This window comes from Canis lupus, chromosome 11 (genome assembly GCF_048164855.1).
Source record: "Canis lupus baileyi chromosome 11, mCanLup2.hap1, whole genome shotgun sequence".
NCBI lineage: Eukaryota > Metazoa > Chordata > Mammalia > Carnivora > Canidae > Canis > Canis lupus.
In genome coordinates this window covers 64,320,369-64,333,226 of record NC_132848.1, presented here as the reverse complement: position 1 = coordinate 64,333,226, position 12,858 = coordinate 64,320,369, and the positions used below count along the sequence as shown (strand labels likewise).

General features: G+C 39.1%; 1 protein-coding gene across 3 annotated transcripts in view; it reads left to right on the top strand.

The window, feature by feature from the left end:
• The window catches only part of USP34 (ubiquitin specific peptidase 34), a 244,806-nt gene that overhangs the window by 28,008 nt on the left and 203,940 nt on the right, over nt 1-12,858 (top strand). For all 3 annotated transcript variants that reach the window (XM_072768505.1, XM_072768504.1, XM_072768507.1), the window contains exon 2: nt 11,085-11,172. In XM_072768505.1, the coding sequence (XP_072624606.1) occupies nt 11,085-11,172 (88 nt within the window). The remainder of the gene's footprint in view (nt 1-11,084; nt 11,173-12,858) is intronic.

The following is a 12,858-nucleotide window of genomic DNA, read 5'->3' as shown; positions in this document are numbered from 1 at the left end:
TAATGTGTATTTAGATACTTGAGGTTTACATGAAATATCTTACAAATAACAGTCCATGTTAGGCTGATAACTTTATTTCAACTGCATACAAAACTTCTACCCATTTACTACCATCCCTCAGTTTTGTTTTTGAAGTTTCCATTAATATCTTTATATCCTGTGTCCATTAAAAAATTGTAGCTATTGTTATTTTTAATAGTTTTGTCCTTTAATGCTTTTGCTAGTTAAGTGATTGATAACCCCGTATTACAGTAATAGATTATTCTGAATTTGACCACACACTTTTATTTATTTATTTATTTATTTTTTTAAAGATTTTATTTATTTATTCATGATAGACACAGAGAGAGAGAGGCAGAGACACAAGCAGAGGGAGAAGCAGGCTCCATGCACGGGCACGGGGAGCCCGACGTGGGATTCGATCCCAGGTCTCCAGGATCGCGCCCTGGGTCAAAGGCAGGCGCTAAACCGCTGCGCCACCCAGGGATCCCCACACTTACTTTTATAAATGTATTTTATATATATAAATATATAATGTATAAATATATAATATGTAAATATATAATATATAATATATAAATATATAAATTGAATCATATATATATATATATATATATGATTCTATTTAATTGTGACAGTGGGCAGGGGCAGAGGGAGAGAGACACAGACTCCACACTAACTGGGGTTCGATCTCAGGACCCTGAGATCAAGACACTAGCCAAAACCAAGAGTCGGATGCTTTGACCGACAGAGCCACTCAGGTGCCCCAAGTGTGTTTTATATTTTCATGTACTAATTAAGTATTCTTTTATATCAGCTTGAAGAATTCCTGTTAGCTTTCTATTAAGGCAGGTGTATTGGTGATAAACTCTCTAGGATTTTTTTTTAAATATTTTATTTATTTATTCATAGACACAGAGAGAGAGAGGCACAGACACAGGCAGAGGGAGAAGCAGGCTCCATGCAGGGAACCCGACGTGGGACTCGATCCCGGGTCTCCAGGATCACACCGCAGGCTGCAGGTGGCGCCAAACCGCTGCGCCACCAGGGCTGCCCCTAAACTCTCTAGGATTTTATTTTCAGGGGAAAGTCTTTATTTCTCCCTTTCTGAGGGACATCTTTGCTGTGTAAAGTATTCTTCGTTGGCAGTTTCTGTCTTTTTCTGTCTTTTTTGGCAGTTTTTTTCTTTCAGCACTTAAGGGATCATCTCATTCTCTCTGGGCTTATAAGATTTTGTTTTTTTTTTTCTGAGAAATCTGGTGATAGCCTTATGAGGGGATTCCCTTGTATGTGAAGAACTTTTTCTCTTCTATAGTTTTATTTTATTTCTTTATTTTTTTGAGATAGTTTCATTATTAATATGTATTGGAGATCTTTTTGAGTTGAAATTTTTTGCAGCTATGAGCTTCACGAACATGAATGTCCAAATCTCTAATCAGATTTGGGAAGTTCTCCACTGCTATTTCTTTTTTAAATAAACTGCTGCTCCCCTTTCCCTTTCTTCTGGGTCTCCTCCAAAAATACATGGATTATTTCTCTTAATGGTATCTTATAGTTCTCATAGGCTTTCTTCACCCTTTTTACTTTGGAATGTGTAATTTCAAGATTACCTGCTTTCTACTTCACAGATTTGTTCCTTCCACTTGGTCAAGTCTGCTGTTGTTGCTTTTTTTTTTTTTTAATTTATTTATGATAGTCACCCAGAGAGAGAGAGAGAGGGGCAGAGGCATAGGCAGAGGGAGAAGCAGGCTCCATGCACCGGGAGCCCAATGTGGGATTCGATCCCGGGTCTCCAGGATCGCGCCCTGGGCCAAAGGCAGGCCCTAAACCGCTGCGCCACCCAGGGATCCCCTGTTGTTGCTTTTTATTTCATTTTTATTTCATTCACTGTATTCTTCAGCTATACAACTTCTGTTTGGTTCTTTTTTATAGTTTCTATCTCTTTAAAAACTTCACTTTTGGGATCCCTGGGTGGCGCAGCAGTTTAGCGCCTGCCTTTGGCCCAGGGCGCGATCCTGGAGACCCGGGATCGAATCCCACATTGGGCTCCCGGTGCATGGAGCCTGCTTCTCCCTCTGCCTGTGTCGAGCCTGCTTCTCCCTCTGCCTATGTCTCTGCCTCTCTCTCTCTCTCTCTGGGTGACTATCATAAATAAATAAAAATTAAAAAAAAAAAAATAAATAAAAATAAAAAAAAAAAACTTCACTTTTTTATGTGTATTATTGCTTTTCTGATTTTGTTGAATTATCGTTTTGTGTTTTGTTGTGGGTCACTGAGCTTCCTTAAAGCAACTATTTTGAATTCTTTATCAGACAGGTTGCAGATCTCTATTTCTTTGGGGTTGGTTACAAAAAATTACTGTTTATTTGGTGGTCTAATATTTCCTTGTTCATGTTGCTTTAAGTTTTGAGTTGCCATTTTGCATTTGACAAGATGTTCCCTCCAGTTTTTACTGACTAGCTTCAGGAGAGCTATACCTTCTCTTAGCCTTGTTGGGGATCTGAAGTTTTTTCAAGATCTTTGCTATGGGTATGCCTGTTTGTCATTTCTTATTTTCTCTTGTAGGGTATTCTTAGGTTAGTATGCCTTCTCTTGACCATGCAAAGCTAAGACAAGTGTGACAGTCTCTTCATTTGCTTTCTGTAGGACAGTGCTGAATTGTCAAGTTTGTGTGCTTTCTCCCAGTTCTGAAGAGTCAGGATAGCTTTATGCATTTGCTCACTAGCTATCTATAAATGCTTGTGCCCTCTCTGTCTGCCCTTGGGGTGAACACAGGGAGCTAGCCACAAGGTGAGAGCATGTGTGGGTTAGATGTATAGAGAGGGCTGATTGTTTACTAATTGGCAGCATCCTCAGACAAGGCAGCTTGTTGGTGGGCTTCCCAATAAAGTCCACATCGCAGTTAGTAGGATCTTTATCCTATTTTATGTCTTCTGAGACTCCTACCGTTCTTCTAGCCACTCCCTTCCCCCTCAGTTATGTAGTGTACTTCAGTATTCTGGGTGGAATAAAAATGAAATGAGTCTCTTTGACAGTGTCCCACACAACTGGGAAAGCTGTGTGCTCACTTACACCCAGGGAAGAAATCACAGATTAAGAAGATCTCTCCTGGCACTATGCTGTGGAGACATGGGGGAAAGGGTATGGCAGGTAAAGTCAAACTGTTTTTTTTTTTACCCCTTTCAATGTGTTCAATATTGGATTAGGTGGGGGCGTTTCTAGTGGTGTGCTGGAACTTTTCCATTGGACTCCCGGATGTTTGTAAAGGAACTGTTGTCTACAGGTGATTGTTAAAATCTTTGTTCTTTGGGAGGAAGATGGTAGAAAATTCCTATTTTGATGACTTCACTCTTGGCTGACATGCTTTATGCCACCCATACTTAGATTTGTCTTTTGTATGGTTATACTAAGGTGGAAATAAACTTTATGTACTAATCGTATCTGTTTTTTTTTTCCCCACTTAGCATATGGTTATAAGGTATTGTCTTATTAATGTATCAGTAGTCTGTTGCTTTTTAATGCTCAGTGGAATTCCTTGTGAGGATACGCATGCCTGCATTTGTGCGCTCACTCTCATATATGTGTGTATATAAATTGATTCACTGTTGGACACTTGATTTGTTTCTAGTTTAAGGCTCTTTGAATAATTTGTTTTGTTCATTGTACTTTTGTGCTTTGTTTAGTGACCTGCCTGTACTAGATTGTAGCTGCTCTGCAGTTTGTAGTTAATGATATCTCTTTAATTTTTTAAAAAATAAGTAATTCTGTTTTCATTTTTAAGAATTTTTAGGAGTCATTCCTCAGCAGAATAGCTTAGTGGTCTTGGTGATTGATTTGTTTTTTTTAAGGACTGATTTATCTTATTTTCTTTTTATTTTTTAAGATTTTATTTATTCATGAGAGAGACAGAGAGAAAGAGAGGCAGAGACACAGGCAGAAGGAGAAGCAGGCTCCATGCAGGGAGCCTGACGTGGGACTCGATCCTGGATCTCCAGGATCGTACCGTGGGCTGAAGGTGGTGCTAAACCACTGAACCACCTGGGCTGCCCTAGGACTGATTGATTGATTGATTTAAAGATTTTATTTATTTATTCATGTGAGACACAGAGAGAAAGAGAGGCAGAGACTCAGGCAGAGGGAGAAGCAGGCTCCTTGCAGGGAGCCTGATGTGGGATTCCATCCTAGGTCTCCGGGGTCACACCCTGGGCTTGAAGGTGGTGCTAAACCACTGAGCCACCCGGGCTGCCCTCTGGGACTGATTTAATCTCAAGGTTCCCATCTTCCTTCTTTTCCTTTGCTAGTTGTTGAAGAAACTGCTGATCCTGTGGATCATTCAGACATAGAGGTTTTTGAGTCTGAATGTTGCTTATTGTGTCTTTGTGTAATTATTTAATGGGTTTTTCAGTCTATTCTATTTCTGTAATTTATTAGATTTAGAGGCTTCATCAGATTCAGATTAGGTTTCTTGGCAAGACAGCTTCAGAGGATGTGTTGTTGTATTCCATCAGAGAGCACATGATGTCATGTTGTGATTTTTGTAATGCCAGCAGCCATTGCTATTTTTAGCAATGAATTCTTTAAAATTTCAACATTTGATTTATGATCAATTAGTCTTTTTTTTTTAAATTTAAGAATCATAAAAATTTGTGGGTTTTTTTTTTTAGAATCATAAAATTTTGTAATTAAAAATGTTTTTGCCTTTATTCACTTTTTGGGAGATTATTTCATACCAGTTGGTAAAAAGCTTTTTCCTTTTCTCTTTTTTCTTCTCTTTTCTCTTTTTTTTTCTCTTTCTCTTCACTCTTTTTTTCTTCTCTCTCCTCCCGTTGTCTCCCCCGCCACCCCCGTCGTCCCCCGCCCTCTCCCCCATCCTCTCCCTTGTCCCCTCTCTACTATTTGGTAAATAGTGCCAAAGTCTTTTCACTGATGTATGAAAATACCCATTTCCTCCTGAGTTTACCAACTCCAGGTATTATTTAAACTTTTTGCAACCTGGTAAGAGAAGTAGTTCAGTGATATGTTTGAATCATGTGTGCATCAATTTTCTTTTTTTGGCCCATTCTTTTCATTTCTTTTCCACTAATCTTTCATTTGAGCTCAGAGAGATTACCCTGCAAAGGCTTCCTAGTTTGCAGTTTTTTTGAAGTTTGCTTTTTTGTTTTTTTTTTGTCATTAGTGTAAATATTTTAAATACTCTAATGTATCAGTTCAGGACACTTTAAGAATGCCAGTCTTTATTTCTGCCATTTTCCATGTTGTCTCATATTTCAGTTGAATTTTAAGGCTCTCAAACTAATACATACTTAAAAATTTTTTTTCACTTTATATATTTAGATTTATCTGTGTTTATTTCCTTCATTACCATTTTTCCCCTTTTTGTTCCTGTTACTCCCCCTTCCACCTTTTCTTTTGAGGTACCTTTTGATTTCTGTTTATTTTTTACTCTTATATTCAGGCATGGCCTGCCAATGGTAAGTATACATATTTGTCCAAAATTTTATTTCACCCTTCCTCCTGAGGGAGGTTTACCTGGGTATAAAATTTTAGATTGGCCATCATTTTAACATCTTGAAGTTTTTATACTGATCTTATTATCAGAAGCCTGCCTTTTACTCTTAATTATTACTGCTCTACGTAACATCTTTTTTTTCCTCTGATGCTTTACTAAAATTTGCTATGACAAATTTCAAATATATACAAAAATATACCTTTAAGATATTAATAGTTAAATGTTGTTTGACAATAGTTCATCCAAGTTCATAAATGCATAGTATCTTCTTAATTGCTTATATGTATTTACTTGGCCCTTTGAGTAGCCTTTTACTTATTTATTTATTTTAAAGATTTTATTTTTACATAATCTCTATACCCATCATAGGGTTTGAACCTACAACCCTGAGATTGAGTCACATGTTCTACTGAATGAGCCTGCCAGGCACCCTGAATAGCCTTTTAAATGTGTTTTTAGGGCGCCTGGGTGGCTCAGCGGTTTGGTGCCTGCCTTTGGCCCAGGGCATGATCCTGGAGTCCCGGGATCAAGTCCCACATTGGGCTCCCTGCATGGAGCCTGCTTCTCCCTCTGCCTGTGTCTCTGCCTCTCTCTGTGTCTCTCATGAATAAATAAATAAAATCTTAAAAAAAAATAAAAAAAATAAATGTGTTTTTAATTCCAGATCTACCTTTAAGGCGACACATTGTAAAGTTTTTTTTTTTTTTAAAGAAATCAGTAGAGACTTTATTATTTTTTTTTTAAATTTTTATTTATTTATGATAGTTACACAGAGAGAGAGAGAGGCAGAGACATAGGCAGAGGGAGAAGCAGGCTCCATGCACTGGGAGCCCGACGTGGGATTCGATCCCAGGTCTCCAGGATCGCGCCCTGGGCCAAAGGCAGGCGCTAAACCGCTGCGCCACCCAGGGATCCCACATTGTAAAGTATTTATGATTTGTGTTTTATAGAATTTTCTGACTGCATCTTGTATTATTTAGTGAGTCAAGCCTTAAATTTAGTAGCATCTTTTTTTCTTTTTAAATAATCTTTCTGCCTGATGTTGGACTCAAATTCATGACCCTTAAATTGAGTTACATGCTTCACTGACTGAGCCAGCCAGGAGCCCTAACTCATCAGCTGCTGCTGTTGCTGCTTCTTTTTAAAAGGTTTTATTTATTTACTTACTTACTTGTTTGAGAGAGAGTGAGAACATGAGTGAGAGGAGGAGCAAAGGGGAAGGGGGAGAGAGAGAATCCTAAGCAGGCTACATTCAGAGTGTGGACCCCAAAGCAGGGCTTAATCATCTGACATTGAAATTGTGACCTGATCTGAAAGCAAGGTTTGGATGCTTAACTGAGCCACCCAGGCACCCCAAGGTTTTTTATTTATTTATTTATTATCTAAATTCAGTTAATTTTTTTTGTTTATTTATTTATTTATTCATGATAGACAGAGAGAGAAATGGCAGAGACACAGGCAGAGGGAAAAGCAGGCTCCATGCCAGGAGCCCTATGCGGGACTCGATCCCGGGACTCCAGGATCGTGCCCTGGGCCAAAGGCAGGCGCTAAACCACTGAGCCACCCAGGGATCCCCTAAATTCAGTTAATTAACATAGAGTGTATTATTAGTTTCAGAGGTAGATTTTAGTATCAGTTGTATATAATACCCAGTGCTCATTACTTCAAGACCCTTCTTAATGCCCATCACCATGTTATCCCAGCCCCCTGACACACTTCCCTTCCAGCAACCCTCAGTTTGTATGTTAGAGTTAAGAGTCTTCTATGGTTTGTCTCCCTCTCTGATTTCCTCTTATTTTTTTTTGTCCCTTCCCCTATGCTCCTCTGTTTTGTTTCTTTCTTTCTTTCTTTCTTTTCTTTTTTTTTTTTAAGATTTTATTTATTTATTCATGAGAGGCAGAGACACAGGCAGAGGGAGAAGCAGGCTCTATGCAGGGAGCCTGATGCAGAACTCGATCCCAGGACTCCAGGATCACGCCCTGGGTCAAAGGCAGGCGCTAAACTGCTAAGCCACCCAGGGATCCCCTCTTTTTTCTTTTTTTAAAAGATTTTATTTATTTATGAGAGAGAGAGGCAGAGACACAGGCAGAGGGAGAAGCAGGCTCCTCTCAGGGACCCGGTGTGGGACTCAATTCCAGGTCTCCAGGATTATGCCCTGGGCCAAAGGCAGGCACTCAACCGCTGAGCCACCCAGGCATCCCAAGATCTTTTAGTTTTAAATAATTTCTACCTCCAGTGGAGGGCTCTAACTCAAAACCCAAGATCAAGAGTCACATGCTCTATTGAATGAGCCAGGCAGGTGCCCCTGTATTAATTTTTATTAAATAATACATGCTTATGTAAAATGTCAAATAGTGTTGCCAGGCTTGTAACAAAAAACAGCAGTCTCTTGTAGCAGTCCCACTTTCTTTCTCCTAGAGGTACTTTCTTTTTTACTCCCCCCACCCAGCCTTTTTTTTTTTTTTTTAAGATTTTATTTATGACACACACGCAGCGAGAGAGAGGCAGAGACACACACAGGCAGAGGGAGGAGCAGGCTCTATGGAAGGAGAGTGGGACTCCATCCAGGGTCTCTAAGATCACGCCCCGGGCCGAAGGTGGTGCTAAACCACTGAGCCAGCCACCTGGGCTGCCCTCCCCCTAGCTTTACTTTTATGTGTTTAAATAATAAAAATGTTATTTTTTATAGATATTTTCTTTTATTAATATTTTTTCAAACATTTAATTTTTTTCTTTTTTTTTGAGAGCAGAGTGAATGAGAACATAGTGGGGGGGGGGGCGGGAGGGGCAGAAGAAGAGGAAGAAGCAGGCTCCCTGTTGATCAGGAGGCCCTATGTGGGGCTTGATCCTAGGACCCTGGGTTATGACCTGAGCTGAAGGCAGCTGCTTAACCAACTGAGCCACCACACCTCCCCTGTTTATAGACATTTTCCACTGACTTTCTTCTATGGAAAATTTGTTGGTCTGTTTTCATCTAATTACGGAAGAAGAGAATAGTAGTTTTCCTTTGTCTCCCCTTTCCAATTATTTTTGAATTAGTATTGTGTATTTGTTACTAATGTCCTGTAAAATACTTACTGCTGATCCATGTAGTATACTGTAGTTACTTTTCCTGTACAGTTTCTTTCATTACTATACTTAGTAGTTGCCAAATATGTATGCATATGTGTTTGCCCTGTAAGCTTGAAGTGTTTTTAAAATCTTTTAGACTAAGTCACATGTAAAGTATATTTAATTCCCTCACCTCTGACCCATCTTACCTAATGTACTTTTACTCCCTTGATCCTGTTTGAACTAGTGTTATTGAGATCTGTGCACAGTTGTCTAACTTGGTTATTCTTTCACATCATCTTGGGGATTTTCTTTAAACGTGAACTTTTTTTTTTTTTAAAGATTTTATTTATTTATTCATGAGAGACACAGGGGGAGGGGCAGAGACATAGGTAGAGGAGAAGCAGGCTCCATGCAGGGAGCCTGATGTGGGACTCGATTCTGGGACTCCAGGATCACACCCTGGGCTGAAGGCAGGTACTAAACCGCTAAGCTACCCAGGGATCTTAAACGTTAACTTCTTTACTTGAGATGCTGTCATTTATCTCTTTCTGTTTTTAACGTCTGAACTCTTAACCGTCTAGCCTTTGCTTAAAAATCATCTCCGAGGGAATCCCTGGGTGGCTCAGCGGTTTCGCGTCGGGCTCCCGGCATGGAGCCTGCTTCTCCCTCTGCCTGTGTCTCTGCCTCTCTCTCTCTCTCTGTGTCTATCATAAATAAATTAAAAAAAAAAATCATCTCCGAGAATCTCTTCCTGACTTCTCCATTCTAAGATGGGTTATGCTTATTTGATACACAATACCCTACGTGATTTCTTCTTGGCATTTATCACTATATGTATGAGTATTTTTACTTCTTTACCTCTTTTTTGTCTTTACTCTTCATCACTAGACTAAGTTCCATGAGGTGGGTACTGTTACCTTTTCACCAATTGGGTATCTACTACTTGGTGTATACAGAGCTAAAAAAAAATCTTAAATGAACACATATATGACTCCTAGGTATTGCAGAGACTTAAAGGTTATGTTATCTTGTTGGACTTTGTCTAGAATGGAATTAGCAAGGCGCCTGGGTGGCTCAGTTGGTTGAGTGTCTGACTCTTTATTTCAGCTTGGGTCATGATGTCAGGGTCATGAGATGCAGCTCAGTGTTAGGCTCAATGCTCAGCATGGAATATGCTTGTCCATCCCTTTCTCTCTGCTTCTTGGTCACATGTTTGCATGTGCTTTCTCTAAAATAAAAAAAAATTTTTTTTTTGAAAATTTTACTTGAAAGAGAGCAAGCATGAGAGGGAGAGGTAGATTTCCTGTTGAATGGGGAACCTGAGGTGGGGCTCCATCCCAGGACTTTGGGTTCGTGACCTGAGCTGAAGGCGGCAGCTTAACTGACTGAGCTACCCAGGTGCCCCTAAAATAAAATCTGAAAAAAAAAAAAAAAAAAAAAAAGTCTGAAAAAAATTAGAATGGACTTGGCAAACCTTGGTCCAGTGTACCTGATCTTTCAGATGTTTGTTTTGTAACATGGCCATGCTTGTTTGTTTACACATTATGTGTGGCTCTTTTCAAGATACTATGGCACATTTACCTAGTTGTGCAAGAGATTGTTTGGCCTTCAAAGCCTAAAGTATTTTCTTTCTGGCCTATTAAAGAAAAAATTTGCTGACCAGATCTTCTACACTTAAACGTTTTACATTAGAAGATTTATTTGGACAAACCGTAGTTTCTGAAAACTTTTTTCCTTTCTCAATTTACTGTAGATTCCTTTCATTGTAGTACACATTGTATATGAAATGCCAGTACATGAGTCAAACGCCAGTCAGGGAATTGAAAGGGAATTTATTAAAGACAAGTACTTACACAAATGTTGGAGGTAAAGAACAAATGGAACCGGGATGACTCCCAGAGATGATGATGAGGACAACTGTGATAACTGAGGAAGCAACCAGTCTTCCCAAAAAGAATGGAGAAACAAAGGAAAGCTGGTTGTCAAAATCTAAGAATAACTTAGAATCACTTTGGAGGTGGGCCCTGTGAAGGGGTAGGACTTAAAAGAGAGGATGCTGTCTGGCTATCAGTGGTACCTCTAAGAGGAGTACCATGAGATTGCTTATTGGAAGCTGCCACTTGGAAACTGTGCTGCTGCTGAGTAATGCTTTCATATATAGAAAGTGAACATGTCTTTGGTCTCCTCCTGCCTTCTGGTCTTCTAGTGCCATATAAGCAAGGAGGAAGATCTTAACAGAAAGCCAGCTGGAAATGAAAAATGGAGCTTCCATTTTCCCCAAATATGGGACTTCCAGAGCCCCAGCATCACAAAGCATATAACAGAAGGAAGATTTGAAGTAGACAACACTAGATAGAATAACTGGCAAAGTATTTTCTCTCTTGCTCCCCCAATACATCTATAAAAAAAAATCTGAAAAATTTGCATTTAGTCTAGGCCTTTTTTTTAAGTGTTGGCTTTAATACTGGTTTAGCGTTAATTGTTCCTGATATTAAAACGTGTTTTTTCTACTTTATTTCAGTATCAGATATAGAAGGTGGTGATGGACTGCAGCTCAGAAAGGAACATACTCTCAAAATATTTGCTTATATCAATTCCTGGACACAGAGGTATGCATCTTTAAGTACTTTAAAGACTAACTTTGTGAGTTGTACTTTAAGTTGGCATTGTCATGAAATTTCCCTTTTAGAATGTTGGGTTGTCTATATGTGGTTATTAAATGACAATTTAATAACTTCCCTTCTTCCCTTCTTTATCATGAGGCCATTCATAGTTTTGTTTTTACTTAGAGAGAGAGAAAGAGAGAGAGAGACATGCGCACTAGGAGCAGGGTTTGGGGAGGGGAGTAAGGGGAGAGGGAGAACAGGCTCCCCCCGAGCAGGGAGCCCAACGTGGGGCTCCATCCGAGGACCCTGGAGTCATGACCTGAGCAGAAGGCAGACACTTAACTGACCACCCAGTGCCCCACCCCCCATGGTATTGTTTTTAAAACAGAAAAAAATTTTAACTCTTGCATTATTTAGAAAGAGCTTTAATTCTAAAAATAATTATTTTGGGCAGCCCGGGTGGCTCAGCGGTTTAGCGCCACCTTTGGCCCAGGGTGTGATCCTGGAGTCCCAGGATTGAGTCCCATGTTGGGCTCCCTGCATGGAGCCTGCTTCTCCCTCTGCCTGTGTCTCTGCCTCTCTATGTTTGTCTCTCATGAATAAATAAATAAAAATATTAAAAAAAATAAAATAAAAGTAATTATTTTGAGAGATTAAAGAATTTTTAATGGCATAGCTAGAGACCTTTAACAAACTTAGTCCATTAAAAAAAAATCAGTGCTGTGGGAATGGACACTTTGACTCTTCTGAAAGCCACTTGTTACTTATTCTATTTGCATAATAGGTGTATTAGACCAGCTTTTAAGAAATACATATATTGAGAATATAAAGAATAAAAGTTCATTGAACACAGTAATTAGTATAATCAAGAATTTTTTGTTTTTAAAGATTTTATTTATTCGTGAGAGAGACACACACAGAGAGGCAGAGCCATAGGCAAAGAAGGAAGCAGCCTCCATTCAGGGATCCCAACGTGGGACTTGATCCCCGGACTCCAGGATCATGCGCTGGGCCAAAGGCAGGTGCTCAACCACTGAGCCACCCAGGCATCCCTATAATCAAGATTTGTAACAAGAGTTTGCAAATTCCTGTTCCCTTAACATGATTTTAGCTGGTCTTGGCTAAAGATTGTTTTTACTTATGTGCCTGTCCTATTTATTAGTCCTTATAAAATTTTTATGGGTAAAGAATGTTTGAAGCTTTGTGTGCAATTAGTGAACATGTTGAATGCAACTAATGTAAATGTCCTGAGGCTCACAGTCTAGCTGATCATAGAATTTATCTTCAAATCTCATTTGTTCTACAGTAATATCCCTTTTTCTTATGATTTTTCCTTCTTTGTCAATAAAGTTTTTGCACATATTCTACGAAAGATTGTAGCTTTTTTACATACATCATTATTGGCATCTCTTTTCTGAGTCTTGAGCAACTGAATTATTTTTAGCTAAGTTTAGGAATGGTTGCTGTTCCTCTTGTTATGGATAGAGTAGACGATTGGATATTCCATAACACTAATGTTAATGATTTAAAGTTAGTATCAGTAGTCCAAAGGATTTGCTGAGAAATGTTGCATTTCAGTCATAACTTTGTATTTATTTACTGTAACTGCAGCTGGGTAGCAGCATGTTATGCCACTAAATAAAATGAAATCCAGAGAAATGATAGAATTTTTTTAGCGTTTCACCACTC